The sequence below is a fragment of the Falco rusticolus genome, chromosome 5, assembly GCF_015220075.1.
Source record: "Falco rusticolus isolate bFalRus1 chromosome 5, bFalRus1.pri, whole genome shotgun sequence".
NCBI lineage: Eukaryota > Metazoa > Chordata > Aves > Falconiformes > Falconidae > Falco > Falco rusticolus.
The window spans coordinates 53696791-53714655 of NC_051191.1; the positions used below are offsets into that span (position 1 = coordinate 53696791).

The window sequence follows — 17865 nt, forward strand, 5'->3', positions numbered from 1 at the left end:
CAGTCAGATTGGGTTATCTAGCTTGCAACAGAGGTATTTTCATAAAGGATCTGGTAGGTTTTCCCCTATTAGTAATAGAGGGAGAGCCACTAAGCCCTTGATTATTTGAGCCTCCGAACTGAAAAAAATGGGGAAATATGAGTTGGAGGAGGAGTTAAATCTTTCTCCCACTCCCTTATACTTGGTTTAAAACCTGCCAGCCCCTCAGAGTAACTCATCAATCACATAAACATTGACCTAGTTTTTGGACAGGAAAAGTATTAAATGCTTAGCTTAAAAAGTAAAAACAAAATCCCATACCCCACCAAAGAAGGACATCTGTTTCTAACTTCAGCTTTTTATTTTTTTATCTTTCATTTTTTTTGTTGGTAAATCTCCCAGACAACAGCAGTTCTGTAGAGAGTTTAAATATGAAGGAATGGCAGGACGGGCTAAGGGCACTTCTACCGAACATTAACATCAACTTTGGTGGACTGCCCAATGCTTCTTCCCCCTCCAACGCCAACCACAGTGTACCAACGTCCAACACTGCCACCACCGACAGCCTGAATTGGGACAGCCCTGGCAGCTGGATGGACCCCGCAATCATCACAGGTAACTGTTTCTCACTCCTTCAGCTCTGCTGGCAAACCATCAAATGGGTATTTGGCACAAACTGATATACATCTGGAAAAAGAAAAAGTCAGTATGCGGTGGTCTCTTCCAGCTTCCATCCACAAAACCTCAAGGGTCCAGGAATTTTTGTGGAACCACTAGGCATAACAAAGCATCACTTAGGCCTTTGCAATGTATGCCCGGGACCTTTGCAGGCAGTCAGGCGGATCAGCGCTTATCTGTAGGGTCAACGTAGGTGTCCCTTCTGCCGGACAGCATGTCCGGTATGTGCGCCGCTGGTCCTGAGGCACTGAAGGCATTCACTGGACTTTGTTATTTAAAAAGGGACATACTCCACTTGTTTATAAAGCTCTCTTTTATAAGGCTGTCTGGTTGTGTTTCCCCATTAGGGAGGCTGAAGCATGATTCAGGTAGGCAGAGTAGGTGGTGAAGCATGCAGCGTGCTGGTAGTTTGGTGTGGCAAGGTCATGTCAGCAGGGATGCTGTCCTTGTGCAGGATGTTTGATAGAAAAATGTGTGGTTTACAAAGTGCTCTGAGGGGGAGCTTTCTTCTATCTGGTTTTAATGTTAAATGTTTTGCGGGCAGGGTAATTATACATTAATAATGTAAAATGCATTCTCTGTACAAACTAATCATGTTTTCTCACTGTTGCTTTTTGTTAGGTTAAATTGACGTCCTTCATGCTCGACTTGGTGCTTCTGCTCTGACTTGCCTGTATCCCTGTTTTGTTTCTCTTTTCTTCATAGGTATCCCAGCCTCCACAGGAAACAGTTTAGACACCCTTCAAGATGACAATCCTCCACATTGGCTAAAATCTCTTCAGGCCCTCACAGAGGTGGACGGCCCCAGTGCAGCACCATCACAGACGCACCACAGTAACCCCTTCGGCACACAGATCCCTCTGCACAGAGCCAGTTGGAATCCCTACTCTCCTCCTTCAAACCCCACCAGCTTCCATTCCCCACCTCCAGGCTTCCAGACAGCCTTCAGACCCCCCAGTAAAACCCCCACAGATCTACTACAGAGCTCAGCGCTGGATCGTCATTAGGAAAGGAGGAAAAAGAAAAAAAGAAAAAGAAAACCCAAAACGTTAGAAATGCAGGAAGTGTCCCACCCTGACTCCTCCCCATGCCCACCTACTGTTCCCTGTCATATCTTTCTTTCTGAAGAATCCAGTTCCTGATCAAATCTCCCCCCCCAAATGCAATGCCATCACAGGGTCATGACCGTATCTTTTTGTTAAGTTTCTGCTGAGCCAGTGTTTGAAATACACTGTTTGAAATATTTTCTAACCATTCTAAAGAGGGGAAAAAAAAAAGAGAGAGAGAGAAATCAAAATGCAGTCTCAATGCTTAAGGAGAATATTACTGTCTTACGTCTTTTGCACATGAGTATTTCTGCCTAGTGGAGATGTGTCAATCTGCAGTAGGGGAAAAAAATGCAATGCAGAATCAAATGCAGAAACGTGAAAAAGGTATTTAATTTAAATGAAGTTACTGAACCTGTGGGACAAGCAGTGGCCTAGCATTTATTTTGCATTCAGTGTGGCACTACACAGGGAAATTGCTATGTTGAGTTTTTTTTTGAGAAGGGGATTTTATTGTGTCAGTCAGTTTGACACGAAGTGTGTTGAAAGACAAAACACTTATAGCTATGAGTAACTGGCATGTTGCTAAAGAGTGGTTTAAAGAGGGGAGAATAAGATTTTTCTTTAATTTTGGCTTTAGATTTAAAGTAAACATTAATGTTTTAAAAGTATTCTCAGATTTAATACCTAGTGTATACATAATATAATTATAAGCAGCTGAAACACGAGTGGTATTTACTTCAGTCTTTCTGTCTCCTCTGTCAGTCTCTCTTTCTTTTTTTAAAAAAAACAGATTCACCTATTTAGGGCACTCTGGGATAGCACTGCATTGGGGCCACATGATCACCATCAGGAGCAACCTCTGACCTCTGCCTGCAGCTTTTACTTAACCCTGTAGTTTCTGGACGTTTGTGCAGTATTGAAAAGACAGAAAAAAGAAACAGATAAATAAACATGGTTATAACCTGACGCTAAAACTAAAACCAAGGAAATGTACCTCTTTCTTCAGAATTAAAACTAAAATCTTAAATAAAACAGAAAACTTGATGATGATTTTGTTTGCTTTTTGGTTTTTTTTTTAACTTGGATTTTTGATTACTGCATCTGGTAAAACTGTATGTCATTGCATTTTTTTCCTGTTCATCTAAACTGGAGCTACTTTTCCATGGAAATACTGCTTTGCATGATGACTTCTGTATTGAAAGGTGGAAAAAGCATACACGCTTTAAACTTTTAAAGGGATTGTGGTTTTACTCATGGCAATAGCTAGAGGCTGGTTGTCTCTAGGCTTTATTGGTGTCATCTATTTAAATCTGAAGCATGAAAAACTTGTTTATACATTCTGAATTAAATGCCATGGCATTTGGGACAGGTAACTTGCAATAATGTGTCTGAAGGAGTGGCAGACAATTCTAGTCGCCTGTCCCTGTTTCTGTCAGCATCCTCACTTAAAAATGTAAAAATAATGTCACTGCGCAACAGGGGTTGAAGAGCTCTTTACACAGAGAAGGGCTCCAACAAGCTCTTGTACTTCCAGCCAAAGATACTTAAAACCAGGACTTGTAATTGGCATGCTGGATTGATGTAGCTCGTGAGGATGGCAGGAAGCCTGAAATCATAGAGATAACTATAGAGAAGAATTTCTCATCTGGTACGAGCTGTGTAGCTCGGGCTGTCTGCCCTCCTAAAATGTTTGCTGCTGGCAGGGGCAAGGAAGGGAATCCTCACTGCTGAGCTGTGGGCATCTATCAGGAGCAGGAGGGACTGGGAGGGGGAGCAAATCCTGAGTCAATCACTGGATAGGGGAGCCAGGCACTGAATCTGTATAAAGTGACTCTAAAAGTCCTGCTTCGCAGAACATCACTTTTTGGTGACTGCTGGCTTTTGCTCGTTCTTTTACCTGTGTTGCTGTTCAGTGCTATATTTACCATTGCGTTGAGGAGCTGCATGTGCTGTTGGGACAGGCAGCATTGCTGTGGGTCAGTGGCATGTCCTGGTTGCCTGGGTAACCAGGCACTTTGATGCCAGCACTCCACTGCAAAGCAGTGTGTTTTTGTCACCCAGCCAGCCCCTGCACGATCCCCTGCTGTAGCTGGTGGAGGGGGAAGGAGAAGTGTCGCCTGCTGGGACTGCAGGCTGGGAATGTCCTCTCCTGTGCCTGCTGCCACCCCGGCACTGGGGATGCAACCCAGCAGGAACAGCCTGCTGGAGGTGCTGGTGGAGATGTAATGGTGTGTGGGTTTTTTCTCTTCTCCAGTTGTTAGACATTTTTTGACCTTTTAACGTTTCTGTTGTAGAAGGGTGCCCTTCCTGACACTGAAAATAAGCAAGCCTCCCAAAGCAGCTGTACCTGCTTCCTGTGAACCACAGTAATTCCTGAAGCTGCTGCCTTCGGTTCTTGATTTGTCTGTTTGTTGTGCTTAAAGATGTACGGAGGCAAACCTGTGCCTTGGTCTGCTGCCTCTAGAAAATAGGCTTCAGCTGCTCAGGAGAGTGCTCATTTCATGCTGCCATGCAACAGCTTGTGTGGTTGGCCTACAGACAAACTTGGTGTTCAGGAAAAAGTTTGCAACTACAATGATTTTTCTCTTTGTGATGCAGCCCCTGAAGAAAGACTTCTTGGTTGGTAACATTGGTGTTATAATATTAAAATATATCAGTTTTCAGATTGATGGGGGGGAGGGGGGCAGCTTCTGCCTCTTTTAACCTAGTTTTATCTCCTGTTGGGCAGATTCCTGCATCCCCCCTAGTCAGGAAGCAAACTGGCATTGCGCTCTGTTCAACCATGTGGAGCTCAGTTAGCTTCTACTGAGGTTTTGTTGTTGATGGACTCTTCCTGCAATAAAAATTCTGAAGAGGAATCTTTACTGAAAGGAGAGCATCCGTGTGTCTGCTTTGTCCATGTGATCATCTCGGTGCATGGCCTGTTATATATTGCGTGGACACTTGTGGCAATTCCTTGCATTAAGTGAAGACCAGCACTTGACTACAATGCTGGTGACCGAGGACTAGCGACACATTTGGTAGGTAGCGTCTGGTGGAGATTAAATTAGAGAGAGGACAGAGCAGACTCCTCCTCCAAAATGGGATATGAATGTGATGAGGGGAGGGAGGGAGTTGTTAGCCATGAATGCGTTGGTACAAGTACTTGTGCTGCATTTTCAAAAAATTCTCAGTTCAAGCATAGTAATTTGAGGGTCAGCAGTGTTGGACTGATACTAAGGGCTCCTGGGTGCTTTTTTCCCCCCCTTTTTTAACTATCCAATAAGGGGATGCTATTTCTCTGGATTACATCGAGTGTAATGTCACCTTCTAGGTAAGGTGAAGAGCCATTGCAAAAAGTCCTTTTTCTTCCATAACTTCCAATTCCTACTTGCAAGTCAAGTGTGAGCAGGTATATGCCCTTATAAATGCAGTGTATTGACAGGGCTGATCTAACCATACTTAAAACACCATTGCCAACTTCTTGACAGTTTTTAATCATGAACTTAATTTTATATTTGTTGGAGTTCCTGAACTGCAAACTGTTTTCTCTGTGGTCTCAAAAGGTGTGTGGTTTTCGTGGTTTTTTTTCCTGAGATGCTCATTTATTTACAGGCATTCAAGATGTTGGATTTTGGGGAAAATGCAGTGTATTTGGGTTTTCTTGGGGGGAGTGGTGGTTTGGGTTTGGTTTGGGGTTTTTTTGGTGGTGGCTTTGGGTTTTTTGGCAGTGTGGTTTGTTGGTTTTTTGGGGGTTCTGTTTTAGTATAACAGTTCAGTAGAGCTGGCCATGCTGCTGTGGAGAGATCTTTGCTTGAACAGCTTTTTTTTTTCTTCTGGGAGGAAAAGGGGACATACACCAATTTCATTTCTCACCCTTGCAGTTACTTGGGTGCTTCTTGTTTGTCCCCCTCCTCAGGGTGCATGGAAGTTGCCTTAAGTTGCAAAGGAGCTTATGTTTGCTGTTGGTCTCTGGCATACGTAAACCCATTGCGCGGCAGGTGCTGTGTTGGCTGGAACTACCTCCCTCTGGGGAAAGCTGCAGGCGCTGGAATAAAAACTTACTGGTCAGAACCGAGGTGTGTCAAGAAATGCCAAAAGGTAGCCCAGTGCTTGAAGGGTTAGGGGACTGGAGTTGTCACCAGCCTTACTCTAAGGGGGTTGTAGGTACTCATAACTTCTTGAGGGGAGTGAACTCCTCTCCAGTCCAGCTGCCAGTGATGCGGATTTTCAGTGTGCACAGGGCAAATCACGTGGTGTTTGACGTGAATCCATGCATTAAAGAGCAGTCGTTGCTTTACATCTTCCAGCAGCGTGCAGCTATATGGCTCGCTATAAAAGTGCTTTCCACTTCACTGATTTATTATCATCTGTTGAAGCTGAATATGGATGTAGAAACTGTACTTGTGCTCCTTCCGCTTCACCCAAATCCCAGTATCTGTGTTTCCCTATTTGGGGATGTTCCACTGGTGGGAAACGGCTCTCAGGTTCTCTTCTGCTTATGGCTGTGACTGTAAACAAACTTTCTCGAGACTTCACCTTTTTCCCTCTTATCATAGCTTTGGGTTACAGTGTAAGAAATGGTATGGTATTTGTATGCTCTGATCTACATGAGAGCAGTGTATACAGGCAAGATCTCAATCTTCCCTTCTTTCTGGGGTTTGCCTTTGCCCTGGCTTTACTGTTGTTAGGTTTATGTGGCAAAGTGAAGGCTTCCAAGATGGAAACAGCCAAATTAAGTTCTTGCCGTACAAGCACAGGGAGCTAGAGCAACTTGCAGGGGTGCAGGAGTCCGAACTGCTGCATCGTGGAGGTTTGGGGTGAGCTGGGTGGTCCTGGCAGCAGTGCCTTTGTTACCGGCTTTGCTGATGAAAAGCCTGATGCGGTAACACCAGGTGTGGGAGTCATTTGGATGGAGATGGTGTCACTGTGGAGGAAAACAGTACAGAAAAGTCCTCGTTAGTCTAAAGCTGAGGGGAGAGTGAGCTGCCTGACCTGTGGTGGTGCCGAGCAGCCCATCTGCTGAAACAGAGACAAGGTGGAGTTTTTCCGTGGGATTCCGTCATTGCACAGTTACTGTTGCTTTCTCCTGTGAAGTCTTACTAGATTGCTATTTCTTTCCCCTAGTCCTCAGGAACTTGACCAATACTTCTCAATTTCAGAGATGCTTGGAGAGCAGGTGGGACTTGCTCAGCCCTCTCCTCTTTCCTACCAGCACAGTAACACTGCAAATGGTGGTCTAAAAAGCTTTGCTAGTGGAGGGTGGCCGTTCTTTTCAAGATCACAGTGAATCTCTTTGGAGTTTCATGCTTTAGCATTTGAATGTTACGGGTCCCAACATTAGCTTTGCCCAGATCCTCAGAGAGGGTCTGAAACCCCTTCTGTCAGTGCCAGCAATCCTAGGGGGCTGGTACACTGAGCTTCGCTGAAGAATTTAAAGTAGTGACCAAAACTTGGTTAGCTCTTTCTAGATAAACATGTGGGTTAAGGTTTCCAGTGTGGAGCGTGAAGCTTAAAATCCTGTTTGGAAAAAAAAATGAGGGTGCTTGCTTTCTCTGTTCAGACATTTAAGTGGAAAATGACTGCTCATGAGGTTTGCTGGAGACAGCATCAGCAATGAGCTGGCCTGGCAGCTACCTCCGTTCCTCTTCAGATGGTTTCCTCCAGTTCCAGGGCCCACCTTTCTGTTGGATATTGCATGTCTATAATTTAAATAAAGAAGAAATAGCAATATGATACATAAGATACTGCGTTGGCTGTTGCATAAAACATTACAACTAAACCTCTTGAAGCTTCGGCTTTCCTGTAGGGAGGCTGAGATCTTAGACAGCTGGAAGCTCCCTTCCCTAGTGTGGAGAAAGCTGGAGCTTCTCCGATGGTCTGCAGGGGGGAAACAGTGAAGAGGGCAGCATCTCATGTGCTGCTCTGGTGAGGAAAGTTTGGGTAGATGGTGGCTCCAACAGGAGCCGTTGAGTAATGTGGTGACAATGTGTGGGATTATAGGCTTGTGAGGTTTGTTTCTTCCCATTTACAAATTCCTTAAAGCTTCTACATAGTTACCTTCCTTCTTCGGCCAATAAATGCAAATGGTGCTTCTCATTGCCTTACCGATGGTGCTGATCTGGGGCAAAGCTGAGTGTGGCTCTTCACAACCTTAACTCTGTGACCTGCCATGCTGGTCCAGGGTGAGAAGGAACTGAGGCAAGGACTAAGGGGTTGGTAGGGGAACTCATGCTTCCTGCCCTTAACCCATCTTTCTTCTGTTGGTTTCTGTCTCCTGCAAGCTTGAGGTGGCTTCTGAGGAAAACCTGGCTGTGCATCTTCCCACTGGAGGAACCTGGTTAAGTCTGCCAAGGCTTTGGGATCAGATTTGTGTGGTAGAAAACTTAACTTTGCACATAAAAAAAGTCACAAAAACATTACCTCAAGGAAACTTTTCAGTTTTGTCAAGTAAATAATTTTTAAAATAGCAGGTGCCTAAAATGCTTGTTTGAAGTTGACAGTTTTCTCGGTATGAAAAACTACTTTGTCAGGGTTTTTTATTGAAAATGCTAACTTTTTGTTATGACAGTTCAAAATCAGCACCTTCCTGGACATGTTTGGCAAAAGATTTTTTACATCTAAAATGTGCGTCATTTCAGTTTGCAGTGAAAGCAGGTGTCAATCTCTAATCTTCTGTAGCAAAAAATCCCACTTTTTGTTTTAAAGCCTTGCTCAGATCCAAGGAACAGCAGACTCTGTCCCAAATGTTTGTAGGCTTCTGTGAACAACAACAACAACAAAATCTCCTTAGAGGGGAAATCGTAGTGAGGTTTTAGTTATTCCTTGAACACAACAAGGGAGAGGAACAGAGAAGGAATGGGATAGGACAAGTCTCATTCCCTTCCTCTTCAGGTTCTTTCCTTCTGGTGGTTTTTTTTCCTGATTTTTGTCTGTTAACAAGACAGCTCCTTCCTGCATGAACAAGAAAATGGGGCAGTGCTGTTCCGAGGGCAGATCCTGGGCTGAATTCCTGGCCAAAAAACCTATTTTGGTGACACAGAAGTGGAAGTGCAGTCCACAGGTGTGGCACTGGTGGGCTGGTGAGAGCCCACAGCGCTTGTCGCGCTGTGTCCCAGTGCATGGCTGGCATGTCTGCAGGCAGTGCTGTGTCCACAGGTAGTCTGGGCAGTCTGGCAAGCATCTAGGAGGGGACTGAAGAACAGCTTACCTTGAGGTGGGGTTGTTCCCCTCCCTGTGTTTTAGACTTGGCTGGAAAAAGAGGGAGGAGAAAAAGGTAACGTTAGGATGTGAGCCTAAGGGAAGTGCAGGGCAGGTCCTGTTTTTCCTGTCACTTCTACAGCTTCGCTTGTCTTAGGCGAATGAAAGGTTTTTTCCTTCTCTGGTAAATGGCCACTGTGGGTGTTGTCATCTTTTGCAAGGGATCTGTAAAAGCTTTACCACCTGCTCGCTGCCCCATCAAACCCAGCTCCCAAACCAGAATTTCTGTAGCTTGATAGTGTGAAAAGAAGACATAAGAAGGGAATGGGGAGAGATTCCTTTATTATCATCATTATAAATAGAAAAAATGGTGTCCCTAGCCCACTTTCCAGGGAGAAGCAGCAGTGGTTCCCAGACATCCACTAGTAGGTCTTGCCTTATCACAAAAATGTGCTACCTTGCATCTTTTAAGGCTTCTTTCCTTGAAATGTGATGCAAATGTTGATAGAAATGAGATCAGCAGACTAGCACTCCTAGCAGGATTGAGCATTGCAGTTTGCGTCCTTGAGCACTGGATGGCAGGTGATGCTGGGGATTCAGGTCCTGAGTGCTCGTTCTCACCGCCTGCCCCGTGCACAGCAGCTCCTGGGGCTGCCAGCACCTCTCCTGACTAAGGCCATAACGCCTCCCGAGATACAAACAGCATCTCCCTGCACACGTGATGCGATGTTACTCCACAAGCCCCGTGTGCCCAGGCTGTGTTGGCCATGCTACACAGACATAGGTCTGTCCTGTGGTGCAGGCAGGGGCTGAGGTGTCCTGAAGCTGCTGGGCCAGGCTCTGCATGCACTGCCTGGAACATGCCCCTGTATTTCCACCCAGGAAATCCTGAACAGAAATATGGGTGCCATTGCTTTCTGAATGCAAATGGTGGCACTTGAGCTAGCTCTTCTAGTGCTGCTGTAGGTCCCGATACACCTGACGTGGATTTCTAGTACAGAAGGGATGAAAAACCCCAAGGTTTTTGTGTTTTTGTTTGTTTTCATATGTACTAGGTCCTTTGTATTAAAGATAAATTTATGTTTTCCTCTTGATTGGCTATCTTTGCATGCTTGTCACTGCATCTTACAAGTCTAAGATTGTTTAGAAATGGGAGTATATGCTGAGTTCTGAACAGCAACAAAAAAAACCTTTAAATCTCAGCCTGCATTCAAGTGCAATGAATTGTAAGTGCTTCCAATTATCCAATGACATAGATTCCTTGTTCCTGGTAACTAGCTGTCTTCACTTCCCACCTTTAAAAGAGCCCTAAACAGAAAATCAGACTCTTGTGTTCAAAACCTGAAAGTCTGCACATGCTCAGCCCTGTAGGTTAAGCTGGAGCTGCTCAGAACTTGCTTTATGCATCTTACCAAAATGATCAATTAAGAAGCTTGTAGCCTAGGAACTCTTCTTTGAAATATGCACTTCTGGACAGGGCGGGGAAATAAAAGGCTTTTTTGATATAATCCTTTTAACATGAAGTGTCAAATTTTCTCCATTTGAAAACCCAGGTGCAGTGATTGGCTCTTGTGAAATTCTTTCCTGAGCTCTGCGGAGTTTTGAGGAATTGATGGTATTAAAAGAAAAAAGGAAAAAAAAAAAAAATCTGAATGGCAGTTTAGATTTTCAGACCAGTCTCCCGAACTTGTTGAAGAGCTTGTGTTCCTCATAGCTTCTGCAGTAGAGGGGGAGCCGGTCCCTGGGGAGGTCAGCACCGCAGGGCATGGCAGGCAGCAGTACGTTGTGTGGTGGCAGGCCGGGCAGGGCGGTGATGGGTGGCGTGCCGGGTGGTAACACCAGCTGGGGCAAGACCTGTGCATCAGGGTGCCAGTTCTGCTGGGACAGCTTTGGCAGGTTTTCAGGGCTACTGGTAAAGGCAAGAAGGAGAGTGGGTAGTAAGAGGGGCTGCAGTGCTGATGGGAGCCTGCAGCCCACCCAGGCAATGCTGAGGCAGGGCACAGGTGAGCCCTGGTCCTCTGGCTCACCTCCCCCTTGGAAAAGAGCAGGTGCAAGGGTTTCATTGCTGTTAGGCACTATGTGCAGAGCAGATAAGAGGGTGAGGCAGGGGATTGACTGCACAGGTGATGTGGTCTTTTACATCTGGCTGCTCCTGTTTCCAGGTGGTCTGGGAGCAGCTGCTGCCCCTTCGTGAGGAGCTGGGGCGGCAGAGCCAGTGCTGGGGCTGAACGGTACCTTTGGAAAGCCAGGTTGTTGCATCCTGCAAATGCCCCTGGGAACACGGAGCTGGAGAGGGCCGAGAGGTGGTAATCCCGCCGGTGGTAGTGCTTCAGTCTCCCAAAAGCATTTCTCCTCCTCTCGGGGGTGGAGGGGTCACATTTCCATCCTCCTCTGACCTTCCTCCTGTGCTGCTGCCTGCAAGGTGGAAAGAGAAGTGTCCATGTGGATGTTTTCTTTACACTTTGTGGGCTGCCTGGTTTTATTTCGCTCCCCAGAAAGATTTGGCGTGTTTGTATCTTAAACCAGTGTTGTCACCCAGCGGTTTTGACCCCCTTCCCTCCACTCCCAGAGGAAAGCATTGAAGCTGTTTCAGCCCTGCAGAAAAGGGGCACGAGCATGGCACCATCCAGCCTGGGGAAGAGGGGGAAGAGCAGGCCGGCGGGGAGAAGTGGGGCTGGTGCCTACTAAGAGGTTGAAATGTTATCCCCTGCAGGGTTTTTTTTTTTACTCCTTGCCGTTGTGCATTTCTGATAATAAGGAATTAGGTTCTTGGTTAAAGCTGCATCCCTAGTGTCCTGGTTTCAGCTTGGACAGTTATTTTTTCTTCTTGGCAGTTGGTGCAGTGCTGTGTTTTGGATTTGGTGTGAGAGCAATGTTGATAGCACACTGATGGTTTTAGTAGTTGCTGGGTAATGTTCATACTAAGTCAAGGACTTTTTGGTTTCTTGGGTCCTGCCAGTGAAAGGGCTGGAGAGGCACAGGACATTGGGAGGGGACACAGCCAGGACAGCTGATCTGAATGAGCCAAAGAGGTGTTCCATACTATCATGAACATCAGGACATCATGCTCAGTATACAGACTGGGGGGGAGGGGGTTTGGCTGGAGCTGGCCAGTCACTGCTGGGGGACTGGTTGGGCATCGGTCAGCGGGCGGTGAGCAGTTGTATTGTGCATCACTTGGGGTTTTTCCCTTCCCTTTTGGATTTTATTCCTCTCTCTTTCTCTCTCCTTGTCATTATTGTTATTTTGTTTAATTTTATCTAAATTATTAGTTTGTTCTATCTCAGCCCTTGAATTTTACCTTTTTCCCAGATTCTCCTCCCCATCCCACTGGTAGGGGGATAGTGACCTAGCGGCTGTGTGGTACTTAGTTGCTGCCTGGGCTTAAACCATGCCACCTGGGTGGGCTCCTGCACGGTCCCTGTCGCTGTGACGATCCCTTGCTCAGGTTCCCTTCACTGGCAAAACCCAAAATGTCTTGCTGGACTGTAGGCCGTGAAAACAGGGATGTGCTGCTGCAGAGATGCAGCTCTGTGAGCATGGTGCTGGCCGGCTGAACCCTGCTCCCAGTCCCTCCCCAAAGGGGATGCTGCCTCCTTTCCCCACGCTGGGCTGACTTAGCCTCAGGAAAGGGATATTCCCTCACCACCACCGCACCCCCCAAACCCCCTCCCCCGCCTCTGTACTCACCCCCCGCGGCTCCTTCTCGCCCTATCCCGCCAGCAGCACACGGCGAAGGAGACAGACAGTGCCAGGATCACGGCTCCGCTCAGCAACGAAGCGGCCACCGCAACGCGAGAGCCGGTACCCGAGGGATGCGGGGCGGCTGCGGGGCACAGCGGGGTAATGCTGAGTGGGGGCCGGGGCGCCCGCGGTTGCGGGCGTTGCGGCCCGCCCCCCCCCCCCCCCCCCCGGCCCTATACAGGTAATCTAAACTAAGAACCATTTAAAAAATCAGTGGTGAACGTGGATGTTGCTATGCCAGCTCAATAAACCAGAAAGTCGGGGGCGGGGGGGAGGAAATCAGATTAAAAGTAAATCTTTTCTTCAGCTACTCAAAATAATGACATGGGACAGAAAGCATAGCATGTGCCACATTTTCCACGTGTCTTGTATAAAGCACGAAGGTAGAAAAAATTAAGCCCCCAGTAACAAAACAAAACAACAACAACAAAAAAGTGGTGATTTGTTGGGGTGTTTCTTGGTTTGTTTTGGGGTTTTTTTGTTGTTTTTTTGTTTATGTTTTGTTTTGTTATATATAAAAAATCCAGATATATATATCTGGAACATGTGTTTTTGCTTAACTGTTCAGGGCGGGGGGCAAAGAAAAGAAGTCAGTTGAAAAGGAAAACAAGTTAATTTGGTTGGAAAAGGGAAAAGGAGTTCATTTAGGTGGGAAAAGGAGTTAGTAAAAGAAAAAGTTAAAAAGCTGTAAGTGTATGTAAGTATGAGTGTTTGAAAGAAATACGGGCTTGTGAAATTAAAAAAATAATAATTGGAAACTTTAATGGATGTAATTATAGATTGGGTTGGGTTGGAAAGGAACTTTAAAGGTCATCTAATCCAAGTCCCCTGCAATAAGCAGGGACATCTTCAAATAGTCCAGGTTGCTCAGAGCCCTGTCCAGCCTGGCCTTGAATCTCCCCAGGGATGGGGCGTCCACAGCTTCTCTGGGCAACCTGTGCCAGTGTTTCATCAACCTTATCATAAAAAATAGCCATTTTCTTGAGTGGGTGTACGGCTCTTCCGAATGTATGTTCCCTACCTGCCTTAAGACTGATGTCTGGAAAGAGCAGATGAATTACATCCTGACCAAACCATAAAGGGAACCTAAATCATGTTTGCAATGTAGATGTCTAAAGTCAGGGAAGTGGCTCCCATCCTAAGGGCAAAATAACATGAAATAATTCGCTAATGTCTGCAAAAATGGTATGTTTAGGTTTTCAAAGTAATGAAATACACAGATTCAACCCCCCAACCTTAGGATCTTTGCGAAGTAACAAAACAGACTTCTGAAAGTATGGAGATTTGCTTTTTGTTTCAAAGGGAACAAGCGCGTGGGGACTTTTTTTCCTCAAAACTGTCTTAAAACCTCTTTATTTTGGGGAACCCAAGGTGTGATTTAAAGTTCGGAGGTTTTGGTTCACCCAAGTTGTTTCTGCAGCAGGCAGTGCACAAACTGCAGCCTCCGTTTAGGGCTGAGAAGACAAGGTTTGCTAATGAGCTTTACGAATGTTTCACTACAGGAGTACCTGTAACATATTGCAACAAAGTTCATTGCTTTTATTTTGCTGTGTTTACTTTCACAAAAGATACTGACTGTGTATCATCAGGTTTTACAGCGCTGAATTGGTGTAAATTGCTTTACGTCTGGTTTTATTTTGAAAGGACAAGCTGCAGGGGTGCTTTTGAGCAGATGCACCTGCAGGGATATCTTATGGTTGAAGCACTTTGGTTTCTGATTTGACCTTCTTGAGATGCTACCTTTTGAAAATGGATTTGCTTATCTTAAGCAAGTGAAAGAGAAGCGGCAGAAGCACGTGGCAGACATTTTCCATTTCAAACTCTTTTTAGCCAGCTGCTGCACCACAGGTTTGCCCGTAAACTGTTTCTGAAATGGCCCCAGGTCTTTGATTCTCAGTGTCCAGCACTAGCAATATAATTCATACGCAGGCTATATAGCATTCACAACTTCTGTGGTTTTGCTTGCCGCTGCAAAAATATATAACTTTCTTGAGGGCAATTTTTCTGAAATGATTTTATGTATGCACACAATGTGTGGTGCCCGAGAGAAAGCTTTTAAAGCAATAAACATTGTGCCTTCGATGTTAAACCATTTGTTCTCAATGAGCTCATACCACAAAAAAAGTGAGGGTGGTTTGCAACTGGCACATGCTCTGCATGAGCTTTCATGAACAGCACGTGCTGGTTTATTACAAAGTGCAGCTTTGCTCCTGCTGAAAGCTTTTGGCTGGCTGTGCCCCAGAGTCCCTGTGCTTGGTACCCGGAGTTGGGCGTCAGGCAGTTCCAGGTTCTGACCCAACTTGGTGACTTCTGTACCAATTACTGGGAACGAGAGAAGGCCTGGTTATCTGCTGAGCCCCTGCCAGGTGAATTCACCCTTTGGCAGTCCCCCTGTCTTATGCAGCTCATGAAACACTGCTGCAGGGACCCTGCTGAAGCATGGCATTTCACCCGTGCTGATGACCACCAACCAGGTCAAGCCGGACCTCTGCTGTCCCCTTTTGGGGTGGCTGCAGCACCCCACCTCCTCCCCAGCACCCCACTGAGACCCTATAAGTGAGCGCAGGGGCTGGGTCACACCTGTGGGCTCCTTACCCTGGCAGTGGGGAGGGGGGTGGCTCCAGGACGAAGTGCTCTCCCGGCGGAGGCAGAAGAGTCTCTCACTGCCCACCAGCTGGTACCCCTCCTGGCACCAGTACACGAGGACTGAGCCCAAGGAGACACCCGAGCCTCTGTCCACGTAGTAGTATCCGTAGCGCGGTGGGGGGAGGGTCGTGCATGGTGCTGGGAGAGAAAGGGGAGACAGTAAGTGCAGGCGGTGACAAAGCCCCTGCTGGTGATGCTTCTGAAAAGGCTGCCTGGCCCCAGTGTCACTCCTGTGTGTCCTGCAAGTCTCTGAATATTTTTTTTTTTTGTGAAATCCTAAAGGAGAGACGTAGAAAAGTCTAGTGACTTTACCTGTCTTCTAGTTGCAAACTCTGTGATGTGAGCACCCACTGAACAGCAGAAGTGGGACTGAAAAGGTACAGGATGGGGACAGCATGCAGAGAGCAACCCTTAGGAGGGAAAGGAAGGGGACAGGCATTTTTTAATACCACAATATTGGAACTCAAAGCAATAAACGTACCACTCTATGTTATAAAGAGATACTTTTTCCATCTCAGCCTTTAATTTTTTTTTCTAGTTTGTTACTCAAGACTATTCAAAGCTACTCAGTTGTCCTGCTTAGATAATCCTTTCTGTGTTACACGCTTTGCATCTTTAGTGCTGTCCCTGTTCTAGCTTGCTAGTACCTGGTGAAAGCTGGGAGTGAGGCAGGCTTCAAAAGGGATGCCAGTCTGTGTGCTTGCAAGAAAAGCCTTGATATACTAACACAAGGCCAAGAAAATATGGATCGGCGAATTCTTATGTAACAGATATCACAGGTATCAATATTCTGAATTAAAGGAAAATACTCTGATCAATTCTAATTAAGCCAAGCTTAAAACCTGCAGGCAGAAATGTGCTTTATCTAGCTTAGGGGGAACTTTTGGAGGAAATTCCGAGTGCAGCAGTGAAGCTAATGCGAGAGAGAGGTTTGGTTTGCCTCTGCTTTTGCTGAGATGATGTAGGTTTCTCCTCCAGAGGGGCTGACAAGAAACAAGTCAGGCTGAGTAAGACGAGACTTTCTCCAGGTGCAGCAATACTGTTAACAGGTAGTGGAGATGTCTGTACCAGTAAATTCAGTGGTGCCAGGGAGGCTGCCTGGTTCCCTGGACTGGATCTGTTGTACAGTTAAATTGCCCAGCACTGGCTAGCACCTTCCTCAACAACCCCTTGTCATGATGTGCAGATAAGGTGGTCCAGGGACTGTTCCCAACAGGCATTTTGGAAGCAATGTATAGTTCATAAAAGTTTGGGAAGATGAAGGGTTCAATAGTATGGCATGGGCTGCTCCATGCCACTGCCTGCACATAGAGGCAGGTGGGCTGCCTGCCCCAGGCAGCCAGTCACCCAACATCAGTCCCAGCACTGTGTCAGACTTGCCAGGGAACAGCGTGTGCTTTGCCCTAGGAAGTGGATTAAAAAAAAGTAATCACCCTCAGCATTTAGAGATTATTTGTGCTTTTAAAAAATCTCCATCCTCATTTCTTCCTAAGGGTACCACCAGCTCAGCCCCTAGAGACAGGGGTGTGTTTAGTGTGCCCATACCCTGGGCAGGCAGCTAGTCCATCATGATACACATAGAGGTTAACATGGAGGAGGAGTTTACTCTCAAAGGAAGATAGTCAAGCACTAAATTTCCTCCCAGTGTCTAGCAACTTGGCATCTGATGCAACACATTTCTCCCAGATCACAGAAGCAGCTGCAGCTATGGGGACCACACAAAGCCCTGCAGCCCTTACGTATGCCCTCGGCATGCCTCCACGCACGCTGGAAGAAGCACCGCCATGCTATCATCAACACGTCCCCACACACCCTTCACCCTGTGTGCCTGCATGGTGGGGCCCCGAGCAGCCCCGCAGAGGGAGAGACAGGCAATTGCTCACTCCAGTACCTGAGATGTTGCTGTGCACGTAGGTCCCGTTGGCAACATCTCTGGGCAGCCCCTTTCTGACATGTCCTGCCCCAGGTGAGGCGGTCCAGGGTCCAGCAGCATCACTCCAGGCAAAGCTCAGACAGCTCCAGGGCAGCAGGCAAAGGGCAATGCATTTCCCGAACCTTTGTCCCGTCATGGTTTGGGGAAAGGTTTGGGGAAACACAGCATTATCGGCTGCCCAGACGTCCAAAGTGCCTGTGGTTTCCCTTCACTTCTCAGCAGGAGTCAGCTGGGCTCTTAGGGCATTAAGCCTTCAGCAGCAAAGCTAGCAGCCGCTCTCCCCCTGGGGCTTGTCTTTCCTCTGTGTCGGTGCAAACCCCGTGTCTGTGCTCCTAGCGCTGCCAGCCCTGCTCTGGCCGCTTGGCTGAGTGACTCCAAAGCCCTGCAGAGAAACCAGGCGTGGGAAAGGGATGAGAAGCAGCAAGCACTTGGGATCCATCTTTTACAGCCGAGACTGGCTGTCACCATCTCTCCAAGTGCTGGAGTTGCACATCGGGCATCCTCCTCCCCTACCTGCTGAAATCCATGCTCAAGCTTGCTGCTGAGAATCTTGAGCTGCAGACCCTCCCATGCTTGTCTCTTCCCTCCCACCAGAGCCTAGACCTGATTTTCTGTAAACTGCAGCAGAGCAGGATATGAACCATAGGAATCAAAAGG

The 17865-nt window shown here is 46.8% G+C and overlaps 2 protein-coding genes across 10 annotated transcripts in view; one reads left to right on the top strand and one right to left on the bottom strand.

Annotated features, from left to right (window-relative positions):
* Window positions 1-2756, top strand: part of CNOT4 (CCR4-NOT transcription complex subunit 4) — an 82769-nt gene extending 80013 nt beyond the window's left edge. For 5 of the 8 annotated variants that reach the window (XM_037388811.1, XM_037388815.1, XM_037388813.1 and 2 more), the window contains 2 exons: window positions 382-594; window positions 1363-2756. In XM_037388811.1, coding sequence (XP_037244708.1) covers window positions 382-594; window positions 1363-1664 — 515 coding nt within the window. In that variant the 3' untranslated portion in view covers window positions 1665-2756. The remainder of the gene's footprint in view (window positions 1-381; window positions 595-1362) is intronic. The other 3 variants (XM_037388817.1, XM_037388818.1, XM_037388819.1) reach the window with 1 other exon arrangement.
* A 6460-nt stretch (window positions 2757-9216) lies between these two features.
* Window positions 9217-17560, bottom strand: LOC119148894 (sushi domain-containing protein 3-like). 2 transcript variants are annotated; one of them, XM_037389556.1, is made up of 5 exons: window positions 17167-17560; window positions 15225-15413; window positions 12576-12711; window positions 11121-11300; window positions 9217-10791 (listed from the first exon to the last, which is right to left on the bottom strand). In XM_037389556.1, the coding sequence occupies exons 1-5, from the start codon at window positions 17342-17344 to the stop codon at window positions 10554-10556; spliced, it is 921 nt and encodes a 306-aa protein (XP_037245453.1). In that variant the 5' UTR covers window positions 17345-17560; the 3' UTR covers window positions 9217-10553. The 2 variants fall into 2 exon arrangements, with proteins under 2 accessions (XP_037245453.1, XP_037245452.1); XM_037389555.1 differs by having other exon boundaries at window positions 9217-10794.
* Window positions 17561-17865: the final 305 nt, after the last annotated feature.